This window comes from Ursus americanus, chromosome 15 (assembly GCF_024610735.1).
Source record: "Ursus americanus isolate L20-20 chromosome 15, mUrsAme1.1.p, whole genome shotgun sequence".
NCBI classification, from domain to species: Eukaryota; Metazoa; Chordata; class Mammalia; order Carnivora; family Ursidae; genus Ursus; species Ursus americanus.
Genome location: NC_142141.1, coordinates 29,628,137 through 29,643,982, shown reverse-complemented (window position 1 = coordinate 29,643,982; position 15,846 = coordinate 29,628,137). Strand labels below are relative to the sequence as shown.

Below are 15,846 nucleotides of genomic sequence, written 5' to 3'. Positions count from 1 at the left end.
TTTTATAAATCCCACAGGGAAATGTTAGAATTTTTGAGCAGTCATGTATTTTTAAAATATTAAGAGAAAAATAGTCTTTTATACTTATAATTTCTGGTGCTCTTCATTCCTTCTGGATGTTTGATTTTCTGATACCATTCACCTCGAGAACTTTGGGATTTTTTTCTACTTTAGGTTTGCTGGGACAAATATCCACAATTTTCTTTTATGTGTGAGTTTTAAAATTTATCTTCATTTTTAAAGATCTACAGCTTGAATATAGAATTCTGGGTTCATAGTTGTCAGCCCTACCTTCCCTCCCCCAGTTCTTATCATTCCATTGTCCTCTGTTCTCCATGGTTTCTTATGAAAACATTAGTTCTTATTTTCTGGTATGTAATGTGTCAAGTTTTTGTCTTCTTTTAAAAATGTTTCCTTATATTTGGTTTTCAGCAGTTTGACTCTGTGTACCTGGGTTTAGCTTTCTCTGTACTTACCCTGTTCGGGGTTTTCTGGGCTTCTTCAGTCTGTTCATTGGTCCTTCACCCAAATTGGGAAATTTTCAGCCCTTTTTTTCCTGCATTTTTCCTTCTCTCTCCACCTCCTGAAACTTTAGTAATACAAAATGCTTGCCCTTTTGCTAGCTCCCACAAGACCCTGATCATCTGTTTCTTCTTTGGATTGGATTTTCCTTCCTAAGCATATTTATATTAGCTGTTTTAACATCATTGTGAGCTAATTCCAGCCCTTGGGTCAAATTTCCACTTGAATACAGGTTAGATTTTCCTGCTTGCTCGTATGTCAAGTAATTTGGGTTGTATTGAATTTACTTTGTGAATGATACTTTGCATTGACTCTATTCTGTATGTTCTTTCAAAGAGAATTGATTTTTTTTTGTTTTGTTTTGTTTTTTGGTCTTAGCAGGCAGTTAATTTGGCTGAACTTAAACTAAATTTTGACTTTTCTCTGGCAGGCGGCAGTTCCCCTGATCCATTCAGAAAGCTATAAGTGCTGAGTGTCATGCACTATAATAGGTGGCGGTGTTAAAAATAAAGATAGACATGGACTCTAACCTCCAGAGACTTACAGTCTAGCTGACAGAGATAGGAAAGTGGACAAGTAAGCCTGAGAACTTCCCATACGTCACTGAGGTAATAGCTAAAGGCGGCAGGGTTCCTGAGAAAGGAGTTGTGAAATTGTAATAATGCCATTTGAAAGTTATTTTTAAAGCAACCCCATCTTTCTGAGAGAACAGGAGAGAGTTTATTTGTTATATATCATGATGATGAGAGATTGGCTGATGAATAACTATTAGTTACACTGTCATCCGGTTGTTAATTCTTTGAAGAAAAGGACATGTTTCAAAAGCACAGCATATTGTGGGGAACCAATATTAAAAATAAATGTTTAAATTCTGAATTGCCATACCAAATAGGAGGAATACTTAGGTTAAAAAAAAAAGAGAGAGAGAGAGATTTCTAAAATCTGCGCAAACACACAAATGATCATAGATTAGGGAATATTAAATATTGCTGAGATTAAAAAGACCTGTCTATACTAAAAGTACCACTGTTGGGAGAAAGATATTTCAAAAACCATTTATACTCATGGAAAATATATCTTAAGAACCTGGAAGCTTCCTATGTCAGATATCAAAGAGGTTTTTTTGTTTGTACTTCTATCTGTAAAAATGAATGGGTAATGTGAGGTTGGGTTTTATTTTGTAAAAACATCTGCCTAAGCAGTAATTTGAGTCTTTTCTCTTTTTTCCCTGTTTTAACAGTGTATCCTATTCAGTACATGTATCTGAAGATTATCCAGGTATGCTTTTCTGCTTCCTATTTTTTATTACAAATACTCGTGTCGTGATTTCTTTGAATATTTTTTTCTTCTGGAGATGGAGAATGTATATAAATATATCTGGGAGCGAAATGTTGGCAGGAAAAGACTTGAAGATCTAGAAGAATTCCGTTGGTTGCCTGTGAGATACATGTCTAACCCTGAGATGCAGTCCGGGATCAAACTAGTGTTCCGATGAAGAGTCATTTACTTGAGCCCATGTGGTAGCTTCAGCCTGTATGTATTTATCTCATTACAAGTAAAACAAAGAGTCCCTGAACTGGTTTAGTTGTTGGATTTGGAACATCATTTGGCTTTTCATAACATGAATATAACCAGTAAGAATAACAGCTAAACTAATAGCTAAAAATAGTAATAGCTAAAATAGGCCTGTCTTCATTTCTCTAAGTATGTGAACCATTAAACAATTCTCACCACAATCCTATGAGATTGTTACCATAACATCACCATTTTCCTCCTGAATGATGACACACCTCGGAAGAAGAAGAGTTGGGACTTGAACCTAGTAGTCCAGAGCCTGTGGACTGTACCACTGCGTTAGACTAAGTATCTTGTACATGCGTGGCTATTCTCACTGTGTGTCTGTCTCCTGAAATAGGTTACTAGGCCCACAAACCCTTGTCCCTAGAAGCAGAAGCCAAGAACGCTGCAGATCCATTTCAAACAAGTGTTTTTCTTCTAGGCCATGGTTAGTCCTATTTTCTAGACACATGTCATCTCATAGAGCCCAGGCTGCAGAATCCAACATTTCAGTTACGACAATTTGAAGACACAAACAAGATGTTCTTCTTTAGTATTTTCCTCACAAGTGATATCTATAATTTTATCTTGAACAAGAGCATAAGGATTGCAGACTTAGAGCAGAAAAAAATACACCTTGATTAGTTTACCTCAGAGAAAAGAGTATAATGCAAGAATCTATTGTTTATCATATTTCGTGGCAAAGAACAGCAAATTTTAACTGCCTATATTTCGATATATATATATTTTTTTTTTCCAACGTTCTGACTTAATAAAATGAGATGGTCACCATATACTGTTGTGATCTGCCAGTGTCATAAATTAGAATAAATTCTTATTAAAATCTAGCCATTTATTCACATACTCTCCATGATTTGGATCATATTTTTCTATGTAAAATTACTAGACTGCTGTAAGTAAGTTTGATTATATGTACTCTGAGTATTTTTAAAAGATAATTAGTTCATAAGGTAGCGTGAAGATGTAAAACTTACTTCTTTGGCATTTAGGCTAGTATTTTTTGTGTGGAAGTTTACATCATGCATTTAATCTTTTTATAAGATCAAATGTTACATTTAAAAATAATTTTGTAGGGTCGCCTGGGTGGTTCAGTTGGTTAAGTGTCTGCGTTTGGCTCAGGTCATGATCCTGGGGCCCAATGTGGGGCTCTCTGCTCAAAGGGGAGTCTGCTTCTCCTTCTCCCTCTGCCCCTCCCCCTGCTTGTGCTCTGTCTCTCTCTCACTCTCTCTCTCAAATAAATAATCTTTTTAAAAAGTACCATGATTAACATTAAAAAATAAAAATTAAAATAAAATAAAAAATAAAATAATATAAAAATAAAAAAATATAAAATAAAAAAATAAAATAAAAAATAAAAGTAATTTTGTAAATCATAAACTCCCTTACAATTATTTTGCTATGATCGCCACATGTGTTAAACATAGTATTCTTTAAGACCATTGTAGAGTTTTACAAGGGGAGTTGTTACTAAAGAGATGCTTATTTTTTAATAGTAGTATATGAAGTGTTCTAGGCAGATTTCATTGGAAGTAGGAAGACAAAATATTTATGAAGAAAAATTTTTTGTAGATGATTTTGCAATCAACTCTCTCCCTTATGATGTTTTTGATGCTGAATGTTTGCTAAATAAATATGTTAAGAAAATGAGTTACCTCACTATTGTAAATATTATAATTATTGTGCTTCCCATCTGAGGCAGCTCCTAGAAATGTCAATCATGAGAGGACTTTAAGTCAGGGTGATAGAAATAATGCCACAAATCAAAACCCACCTTGAAGACAGTTAAGTGAATAATTCAGTAGCACAGGAAATAGGGCAGAAGATGACTTTGGTAAACCAAGCAAATCAAATGTTTAGCTCCCTCTTGTGGCCAAGAGGTATCACTGACCTTTTCTCACCTTGAGGGAGGGAGCCCCTCTTGGAAACGGAATATACAAAAATTGAAACTTAAAACAAAAACACTGGTTATCATTTGTGCTTTTTTTAAAACAAATTCCCATCCTGGAGAAAGTCTGTAGCGAATCTGAAAAATAATTTCATTTCTAAAAATAAAAGGAGTGTAAATAAAACACAAGTATGGGTGAGAGAGATTAGTGCATTTAGGAGTCAGATTTTGAATTGGTTGATGTAACCCATACACGGTGTACCGAGTATTTTCATGCACATAATTGAATTGAATCTAAATGTCAGTTTGTGTATAGGCAGAACAGAGGCTGTCATTACATTTTATACTTGAAGAAATATGCCAAGAGATGTTCAACTGTATTTCCCAAGGACATGTAGTTTGGTGGTAAAACCGACTCTATAATTCAGTTCTGAAGGGATAAAGAAAGGGGGGGTAATCAGAAGGGGGAATGAAGCATGAGAGACTATGGACTATGAGAAACAAACTGAGGACCTCAGAGGGGAGGGGGTAGGGGAATGGGATAGACCGGTGATGGGTAGTAAGGAGGCCACGTATTGCATGGTGCACTGGGTGTTATACACAACTAATGAATCATCGAGCCTTACATCGGAGACCGGGGATGTACTGTATGGTGACTAACATAATAAAAAATCATTAAAAAAAATAAAAAAATATAATTCAGTTCTGATTTCTATCACTTCTAAGAGGAAGAAGTAGTGCGAGTATTTTTATGGAGCTTTCTTCAAAGTCAATATTACCATGATAATATTTCCCCATTATTAAATTTTAATCTACATTTATTTGTACTAACATTTTCGTTAATACACTTGATTTCTCAGGTAGATAATATTGTATAAAAATTATGTTTGCTCCCCCTTCCAATATTCATCCTTGTGGTTTTTCTCCCATTATGCTGCTAGAACTTCCAGAATAATTTTTGATAATTGATGAAAGTTGGCAGCTTTGTCCTTTTTAAAAAAATTAGTGATCATGCTTCCATCTGCTTACAGAAAACTACTTTTCTCATTTACCAAGCTTTTTTCTTTCTTTTTTTTTTTTTTTGAGTGAGTATTAAGTCTTTCTCAAATTCTTGTTTAACATCTGTTGAGGTATCATATATGTTTTCTCCTTTGAACAACAAGGTGACAAGTTATATTATTAGTAGACATCTTAATGTTGATCTTTAAGAATTAGATGCACTTTATCATATATTTTGTCATTAAAGACTTGACGTTGTACCGGTTCTTCGGCATTCAACAGAACACTCAAGCAAATCTCTCTGAGCCTGGTATCTTTTTAGGGACAGTTCTGGGATTAATAATTGTTATTTTTCTGCCATGATTATTATCTGTTTTGATTTTCTGTTTCTTAGTCATTTTTAAACATATATTCTTCTTGAAAACTCTATATGTTGGTGAAATGTGCAGCTTTTAAAGGCAAAAAGTTGTTTATAATGTTCAGTATATACATCTGAAAATCTTCTGCGTCTCTGTGGCTATTTCTCCTTTCTCGTTTCTGCTGTTTTACATTTGTTCTTGCCTTTTTCTCCCTTTGCTTTTTCTTCCCCAGAGTTTTACCTACTGTAAAATCCTTTCAAACAAATAGCTTTCTACTTCATTTTTAATTTCTAAATGAAGTCATCTTAATAGTACTTTTGTTAATTCCTTTTGCTAATGTTCCTCAGTCTTTTCCCCCTCCTACTTTTCCTGGATTGTATGGTTGAGTGATTAGTTCATCATCCAAGTTTGAAAATTTGGAACCTTCTTTGTCCTGTGGAAATGTATGAGCATAATCCTTCAAATTCAGGATTATTTTACCCTGTTTATCTCCTTAGGAACGAATTTATCATTTTATAATCTTAATCTATTAATCTATTAAGTAACCTTAATAGATTTGTCTTTGTGAACAAAGGGGGTCTTTGTTGAGCGTTAGGTGTACCTTTAAATCACATGTATATAAATGCAATGCTAAGTGATATGTTGGTTCTTTAAAATGAAGTGAAGAAATAGAGCAACCTCCTGGTTTACTTGTACTTCCTTATGTCATTTGTACTGTAGACAGATTTTTGCTTTTTGAAAGCAAGTATATTAAAGTCACAGATAATTAGCTCTGCTGTAACAGAACAGCAGAGTTTTTTCTCATCAATTCCCACCTTTAATTAGGAGTCTACCTACTGGTGGGTGTGAATTCTCTCATTCCTTTTCTATGCTTCACAACATATTGCAATTGTTGAGTGACATTTTTTTGATATTAAAAAAGCATAGCAAAGTATCGATGTTTGGATTCAGACAGTTTCACCACTTACTAGTCATGTGTAATTTTAATTACTTAAATAATTTGGGCAAATTGCTTAATTTCCCTGAGTCTTGGTTTCCCCATCTTTAAAATACGGATAATAAATGATTGGCTTGAAGGTTGATGTGAAGTACATGACTATTACACATAACATTCAGGGGAGACATCCAGAATATATTATAAAACCAATGTAATTATAATTACTTAAGTTATGTACGTAGTAATGAAAAATGGAATGACTTAGCTTAAATTATGTTGCATTTGAAATGGGATGAAAACAGTAGTTCAGGAGATGCTTTTTCATAGCTTTCTACCCATCTCTCCCCAGTTGTCCGTGAACATTCCCATACTTGCATAGTCTGGTAGGGCAGGGAAGAGAAAACGTTCATACTGTTAACAGCCTTATCTTGAGGTCCTCTACAAAACTTGAAGAACCTAACTGTCCCCAGAAGTTTCAAAAAAAGAAAAAAATTGGCAGCTCTGGAGTCAGGTGGGAGAATTCCAGAGAATGAATTTGAGTTTGAAAATATTCTATTCTGTCACTGACTCATTCTGTTACCTTAAATGCATTCCTTATTCTTTTTATGTCCTACTTTCTCATGTCTAAACAAAGATGATGTTATTATTACAGATGTCAAAATAGTTTGAGGAAGGTTTAGAAATGATTATTTAAACAACAACGAAAAAAGAAAACGTAGAATTCATTCATATAGCTGGGACGAACCTCAGAGCCCATCAGCAAACCTTCATTTTTAGAACTAAGCCGACTGTGGCTTAGTTAAAAGGGATCAATGGCTAGTTGGTAGCTGGGTCTAGATCTTATGTGCTTTGTCCACTTTCCTCTATTTCTGTTCTTCACTTGGACGTGTGCCCCTTGGACCTGGCCCGTTATGTCGTAATGATGATTTAGTAGATATTGTCTTGAAACCTGAAAACATTTTGGCTTGGGTAAATTAAGCCAGAAATAGAAATTGAAAGTGTTCTCATGCCCAAATACTAATCAAAACACAAACTGGTAGAAAATCTCTTAGAAAATGATATGTTTGACTGCATAATCCTGTCTTTCAGCATTACACAACATGTATTCACCAAATTATATTCTCTTGAATCAAAGCTGACTGCCTTCCAGTATCAACACTATGTGAAGCATTTGATCCTTTGAATGGAGTTATTCACTTCCCCGTTTTCATAAACAGGAAGTCCTAATTTACTTGCCTCTTGAAGCTGTAGTAAAATCCTCCTCATTCCGTGGCACTGAGATACTGCATGATACTGTGTCCATTTTATGGATTTTCCTGGATCTCCCCTTCTAGTTGGTGGTCAGCTATTCGTTCTGTTGCTTTAATCCACACTTTTCATACTCTTTTTCTCCATAAATTTGCTTCAAGGAATCCATTGTGCACAGGGAAAATCTAATTCAGTTGATTTTGTAGCAGATAACTTGGAATCAGTAATTACTGAGTCTGAATGAGGGTTTAAGAAGTTTAAATACTGACTTTGATAGAGGGGTTTTGACCCCTACCTCAGTGTTATGAGGTTACTGACAGAAGAGACTCCAGATGAACCGTCAAAGTCTCAATCAATATGATGAAACAATAATTAAAGTAAGTTCAAATTAAATCCATTTCTTAATCTGTGGTCCCACTTGACAAACACAAAAATCTCACACCCTCCCTGATGTTATTTGAAAACAAAACAAGGCAAACTTTGCAATTAAAACAAAGTAATGGGGCAAACCTGTTTTGTTCATCCACACTCCTGTACTCTTACCTTCCAGAATAACTATGAAAGCCTTGTGTCTGTTGAGCTTCTCCTGTGGCTGTGCTGTGACTACATATTGCTCTCATGGACTCACTACTCTAGGTCTAAAAACAGTGCAGATGTTTCTTTGGAAATAAAGTAATGACTCTGATATCTATCAGTTAAAGATCATGTTCTCATCGTACTGACACAATATTATGAAAACGTGGCTCAAGATCTTTTATCGTGTACCCAGACAGTTGTCAGAATACTTGTTTCCTTTTGCAGAAACTGATACAGGTTTCTATTACTTGTTGGGAGTCCTTTATGCTTTTTATTTTTCTATTTTATATATTTTGTACAACACTGATGAGAGTATTATAGGACCACTGTTAATGAATTGGTGAAGTGTTTGTTGAACAGCTCTCTCACAGATGCCCTGTCCTCCTCAATGAACAAACTAGAATAAATGGCTACGTGTTATATTATATTACCATATACGTGAAGTCTGTATTTATTAGGGAAAAATCCTAAATGTATAAAATATGTTTTCCAGAGAAAACAAATAATGAGTAGAAAAAATTAAGTAAGCTGTGGAATGATTTAATGTTCTGTGAATCAACTTGTGTAGTATTATTTAATGAAAATTAATTCATGAAGGAAGAGTTGTAAGACTTTATATCAATTTAAAAATGTATATTAGAGTAATAGGGAGGTATGATTTTCAACAAACGCTTTAGTTCCAATTTTTCAATGACTTGATATTGAATTTGTTGCACCGAATGTTCTTGTTTAGTTTTCTCCTTCCATCCACTAACCTGCTTCCTCTAGCAGCTACTGATACCGGGAAGGACCCTGTTCAGGGAGTTAGGGCAACAAGTTGCATCCAAATGATCTGTTGCCCCATGGGCTATTAGAGATGTATTTGGGTAGTAATCTCCATCAGAGTCTTTGTTTCTCTAGGAGATGCAAACTTCTTTAAAGAGGCTAATTAGGGGTGCCTGGGTGGCACAGCGGTTGGGCATCTGCGTTCGGCTCAGGGCGTGATCCCGGCGTTATGGGATCGAGCCCCACATCAGGCTCCTCCGCTGGGAGCCTGCTTCTTCCTCTCCCACTCCCCCTGCTTGTGTTCCCTCTCTCGCTGGCTGTCTCTATCTCTGTCGAATAAATAAAATCTTTAAAAAAAAAAAGGCTAATTAAAATTAAATCACACATAAATCTGAAATATACTTAATTTCTTAATCAGAGCAGTAGCATGTGCTTCACGAGTGGTCAAAGTGATGTGGATATAACCTCATTTTTTAAATAAAGGGTGTGTTTTTTCAAGTTACTGTGCCTTTAATTGTCCGTATTTCTTTCCAGATAATACATACGTGTCAAGTTCAGAAAATGATGAAGATGTATTAGTTACTACGGAGCCAATTCCAATAATTTTTCATCGAATAGCAACAGGTAATAGGAATACACTGTTTTTTTAAATTCTATGTTAATATTTTCTTGACTGTAGGTAGCTTTATTTTTTTGTTTCTTTTAGCCCATGTAACAGATATTTACCTTTAGAATCTATAAATCTGGTTCCCATTATAAATTTAATTTGTGGTTTTTTTTTTTACAGTTTTTTAAACACATAAATTTACTGTATTTTGAAAAAAGTCCTGTTTAAATGCATTATGTTGATATTTGCTCTGCAATATTCCATGCATAATGACACTGCTAGTCAAGCTGAATATTAAAAAGCTTACTCAGGGCAATGTAGATCCTGTGAAATACATAATGAAAGCTGAAGGAGTCCGTATAGCGGCACTTTGGTTTGACCATATTTTTATGGGCAATGAAAAATCAGAATAGCTTGTATGTCACATAACTTCCCAACATAATATAATTTCAAAATATTCCTTAATTTTCTTGCAAAGAGAGAATCACCTGAGGGGTGTTTTTATACTGAAACTTATGAATGTTTGGTAAATAGTATACTGAAAACTGAAATGATGTTTTACAACTTTCAGAATTAAGGAAGACAAATGACACTAACTGTTGCTTATCCATAAAATCCAAATTACAGAAGGAAAATGGAGAGGTATGGAAATTGCATTTCATGTTTTATATTTATTAAAAACATATAGCCATATTTTAAATTTACCTTGTATTTGTAGTTAATATCATCACTGTTATTGAGGTTAAGATCACATCTAGTGTATGAAACACAAGTTCATGGCTGAGAGACTTAATGTGTGGGGAGGGTAGTGACCTAGAATTAACTTTGAGAAGGAAGCTCCCTTTAAAATAATAGAAAGAATGTCTGTTTTAAATCTAAATCAAATATATACGAAGCTTTACTTAATTCTTCGTACATTCATCAAATAACGTAGTTGACTGGGGAGCACTTACGTAACTTAAGTTCTAACAACTGTATGTGACTATCCTTTGTTTCGATAGGACCCTTACAATTTCTTTTGTAAAAGGTGATCTCTTTAGCTAAGGTACCAAAGAATATGGGTATGTAGAGTCATTATTATTGACCAGTGTTAAAACAACGACAAACTCATACCCCTTCCTCACCTTTAAAAAGTTTGTATCGGTCAGTCAATAAATACTGGGACATTAAACAAACAAGATGAGTGCAACAGGACCAACAATTCTTAACACTATGCACCCAGTACAACCCTCCCTTTCTCTTGGTGCTATATCATTCCCTCTACTCTTCTTTATCCACAATGAGAACCACAGATTTAGCAATACCGCTGCTAAAACCAGAAACTGTGCCCATTTTCTAAAACCCAAATTGCCTTTTGTAGGTTTTTCTTTTTCCTTAAGAATTTGAAATCTGTTCTAGAAATTTAGGGATGATTCCAAAAGGCTGAATTAATAGATTCCTGTGTCTAATGGAATTTGCCTTTCTCCTAATTATTTTAACAGAGCCAGGGATAGGAATATCATCATTCGTTACTTTAGATGAGTTTTCATTGTTTGCACTTTAGACACGTAACGGATGTGGTTCAGTTAATTAGAAACTCAAACTTCAAGTTGAAGCATATTTAATTAAATACCCTTTTGAAATCTGAAATCTCAAGCAAATAACTTCTATATGCAGAAAGTTCTCTTCATAATGTAATTCATATTTATTTTCATAATTTGATTTTTATACTATTGGAGTTAGAGTGCCTTTTATTTCATACCATTGTGTAGAGTTGGCAGTGGAAGTGAGGACAGTCAGGGATAAATAATGCTGAGGAATTTTTTAACAAAAAATTGAATCAGTATGGACTTGTCAGAGGTTCTATCAGAACAAAGCCAAAGTTGTAGTTGATTATATACATAGTTTGTATATATATCAAATGGTAAATTGTAGAACACAAAATCGATGAAATACAACTTTGAAAAAAGATGTACGTAGAGCTTAATACACTGACAAAACTGTCTCTTACTACCTTTTGGTTTTGGTTTGGACTGCACCAAGAATGTTTTTTATATAAAATTCAGGTGATAAGCACAAGACTTAATCTATTCTGGCCATTTGCGACTTTCTTTTCAAAAGAAGGCAAGCTAGGTTGACCATTAAAACTTTCTTTTTATTCTATTATTTTAAGGAGTCGAGACAAAATAGTACAGTGGAAGAAGATTCTGAAGGTGATAATGATTCCGAAGAATTTTATTACGGAGGGCAGGTGAGCACCTCAGACCTCCCAACTCTCTGCTCTCTGAGTCAGCAATAGCCATCCATGTCCTGGTGGATTCCTGTGCCTGTGAGCTGAGACACCTGTGTGTTAGTTCTGTAACTGACTTGGAAATCTGCATAATTTCTGTTTCTTATTTGCATATCTATTCAGAAATTAAGGTTACGTTGGCAATTCTTTGACTATAATCACTCACTTTGAAGTCATCTTACTTCATTACAGAAATTTCGCAGATGGCATTTTATTATGTTTTTGACTTTTACATTTCTTAAGCATGTTGGGCTCAGTGTTTTATTTATTTATTTATTTTAAAAAAGATTTTATGTATTTATTTATTTGACAGAGAGAGAGAGACAGTCAGCGAGAGAGGGAACACAAGCAGGGGGAGTGGGAGAGGAAGAAGCAAGCTCAATCCCAGGTCCCTGGGATCATGCCCTGAGCCAAAGGCGGATGCTTACTGACTGAGCCACCCAGGTGCCCCTTCAGTCAGTGTTTTAAAACGATGACGCTTCTAACAAAAGCGTGGACGGTTAGTTTTAAATAGAACATGATTAACCTTTATAAAAATTGATGGTCCCTTATTACTGAGCATCCTCAATATTTGTATTCATTGTCTTTTCCTCTTACACTGATGTGACGTGTTTGTTGGAAAATTGTGATGAAGAACTATCATAACTTATATATATGAAAATGGCATAGCCACATATGTGTATATATAAAAGAATTAGCTATTTTTCCAGGATGATGTTAAAATTTTAAAATGTGCAATTGATTTTCGGATATGGCTATATAAGGTATTTTGTTCTGGTTCCGTAAACTTCTTGATCAAATACACTTCTTGTAGCTTGTATAGTGTAATAGGAAGGTAGTAGATTAAAGTGGTGCTTTTTTTTTGTTGCTGCTGTTAGAGAGCGTGCAACTGCGTGTCGCACGGTGGGGGGAGGGGAAGAGAGAGAGAATCTTAAGCAGGCTTCACACCCAGCATGGAGCCCCACATCGGGCTTGAGATTGTGAGCCGAGCCGAAATCTACAGTTGGATGCTTAACCGACTGAGTGACCCAGGCACCCCTAAAGTGGTACTTTAAAGCCAAAGTTGTAAGCCAAAGTTGTAATTATGTAAAAGAATGTGTCAGTTTTGGAATAAAAAATCAGTAATTATTCAATCAAGCATAAGCAAGGCCTTAGAGATATGGACATATAAATAAAAGTAGGCTTCTTCTCTCCAAGAATGCCTTTCTAGCCATGGGATACTTTTCCTGATGATTCTCTAACCAGTGTTGCACTTTAAGATAATGCAAAATAATTCTTCCAGTTTTGATTTTTGTTTACATAGCTAATATTTGCAGAGGGAAAGTAAATGCTTTTTTTCCAGTATAGATATTCAGTCTACAAGTTTTCAGTTTACCTCTAGCCCCTTACTTCAGTCCCTTTAACATTTACCTTTTCCTCGTACGAAAGTAGCCTAATTTTGTTTTCTTTAAAGATTTTATTTATTTATTTGACACACAGAGTGAGAAAGCACGAGCAGGGGGAGCTGCAGAAGCAGAGGGAGAAACTCAGCAGGGAGCCTGGGATCATGACCCAGGATCCTGGGACCCCAGATCATGACCTGAGCCGAAGGCAGATGCTTAACCGACGAGCCACCCAGGCGCCCCTCTAATTTTACTTTTCGGACATAATAAATTATACAAGACATATGACATAAGCGAACCTACGAACTTTAGTGAATATACTGCTATTTTCTCTGTATTTTTCAATGAAGATGACAGAAAATGTCCATGGCAGAACGTACAGGGAGACCTGCTCAAGAGATGGTTTGTGTTTGATTCTTTTGATTCTCTTCACCCCAAGTCATTTCTGAACCATCCTTTCCGTCAGGTGAACTATGATGGGGAACTGCACAAGCACCCCCAGCTTGAGGCTGATTTGTCGGCGGTGAGAGAGATATATGGGGCACATGCAGTTTCTCTCAGGTAAATCAATACTTCTCATGAATAAAAATGAAAATGATTTGGTAAGTCATTGGGATTTTTCTGTTGAGTTATTTAAGGGGAAATATTCTTGGGCTTAATTATATTTGAAATTTTTTTAGAATTCTGCTGTGTTTTTACTTATACAAAATGGTATATCTGTGGCTGTATGGATTTTTTTGGTTTTGTTTTTGGTACGTGTGGTTTAAGAGTACATGGATACATTAAAGAAATTAGTTATTTTGGAGAGTTAGTTTGATAAAATATCAGTCTTAAGTGGCGTCGTAATCAATTCCTTTAATAGACTTGGCCAGCTGGGCCCATGCAGTCAATCACAGATCAAGTACACTTCGTGTGAACAATAAAAGTAAATAATGCATAACCACTGGTGTCCAGATCACATTGGGATGTGATCTGACCCCAAAAAAAGAAAGGGAAAAAAAAGGACATAAATTTGCAGAGTGTTTGTTTGAATGATAATGTATTTTATCTTGCAGTTATTTCATATATAATTTGGTGATAAATTTAAAGACCATTATTTATCACTTTTAATTATTCAGAAGATGCCAGTATCCTTACTTACCATTTTCTCTTCTTAATTTAAAAAACAAACTGTTTCCTGTCACTATGCTAGTTTCCTGCCATGAGTCACATCTGATTATTTCAGATTTTTTTTCTTTGCCTAAAGGGCAGCGTTCACATTGCCATGGAATTCCAGACCCCAGTCCCAGCCTGACTTCGGTTCCCACCTTATCTACCCAAACCACAACTGTCCCCATTCTCTAGGTGCGCTGTGTTCCCTCTTGACTTTGGGAGTTTGCAGGAGCTGTTTTCTCACCAGTGAGTGCTTCACTCTTCACCCCGTTGCTGTCCTTACTCAAGCCACAGTCCCAAGGCCAGCCTTCCCCGGAGCCTCCTTTGAGTTTCCAATGCGGATTAGTTGTTCTGTCTTTCGGACTCCCATCACAGTTGGCTTTCACCTCATTTATTATACTTCTCAACTTCTCCTGTCTTCTCAGGATTGGTTTACTTCTCCCCCTCTAGTCCCTAAATTCTGTGAACGCAGGGACCGACAGTGGGCTTTTTTGTTGTTTTATTTTGCTTTGTTTTGATTTTTTATCAAGCTTATATTTTGGTACTTAATAGAGCACAGGGAATATATGAAATATGGGCTGATAGATTCTTGATTGTTTCCATGAAAGATGTTTACATTATCTGGTTACTTTCTCCTCCATGTACATATCTAGATTTTGAGAGAGCCAACAAATATTTTAAATTGGGAAGGACAGCACAACTATAGTTGATAATTGTCAAGTGTTTCATTTTAACTTCAGAAACAAACTCACCACCACCTGCAGCCTCAGTAAGTTGGGGCTGTGTACACAGATCCTGTCTCTCCCACTCCTGGAGGTCTGGTAGGCTGCAGTGGACTGAGAGTGAGTGGGATTATACTTGGAAAAGCAAATATTTGCAATTTTCAAGGTTTTAGCAAACTAGCTGTAATTATTTTTCAGTTGATCTCTACTGTGGCTCCAGGGTAGGGAATATATGGATATTCAAGAAATGTGTTAGAATGAATAAATGAGGAAGGCAGTAGGGACTTATCCATAAGTAGTCCAAAACAAGGATTAATTTTTTGACTTGAGTCGAAATTTGCTTGACCGCTTAAAACTTTGATCACAGTAGTTTAATCCCCTCCCCCAATAAAAAAATAAGTCTGGGGTACAGTTAATCATACAATACAACATACAGTTCAACTTCTTTTTTATTTGAGGTACCTATTGTTTTAAGGGATTGCCTTAGCACATGTTGATTGCTTTTATAGTTAAGGATTTTTCTTGAACACATACTTCCATGCTCAGCTCTAATTACACTGTCATGTATATGTATGAAATTTTTTTGTTTCTTCAGCAAGAATTTATTAAGTACCAGTGATCATCTCTATTAGTGTTTTCCATTATTAATAAGATTTTTGATAACTTATCAAGTCTTGAAATTAAGTAAATATTTGGAATTTCATTCAAATGAAATATTAAAAGTCATAAATGGCTTTGATTTTTTTTCTCCTTCCCTATTTCACTTATAAGTTTTGATTCAATTTAAATCTTTATAAATATAAGCCATGTTCTTGCCTGCTCTAGATTTTTCTATAACTACAGAG

The 15,846-nt window shown here is 35.3% G+C and overlaps 1 protein-coding gene across 2 annotated transcripts in view; it reads left to right on the top strand.

The window, feature by feature from the left end:
- Positions 1-15,846, top strand: part of PARP8 (poly(ADP-ribose) polymerase family member 8) — a 173,568-nt gene that overhangs the window by 90,175 nt on the left and 67,547 nt on the right. For both annotated transcript variants that reach the window (XR_006777663.2, XM_045787400.2), the window contains exons 4-8: positions 1,763-1,800; positions 9,404-9,493; positions 10,048-10,118; positions 11,629-11,706; positions 13,594-13,688. Coding sequence is in view for 1 of the 2 variants with exons in the window: in XM_045787400.2 (XP_045643356.2) it covers positions 1,763-1,800; positions 9,404-9,493; positions 10,048-10,118; positions 11,629-11,706; positions 13,594-13,688 (372 nt within the window). In the remaining variant the exon portion in view is untranslated. The remainder of the gene's footprint in view (positions 1-1,762; positions 1,801-9,403; positions 9,494-10,047; positions 10,119-11,628; positions 11,707-13,593; positions 13,689-15,846) is intronic.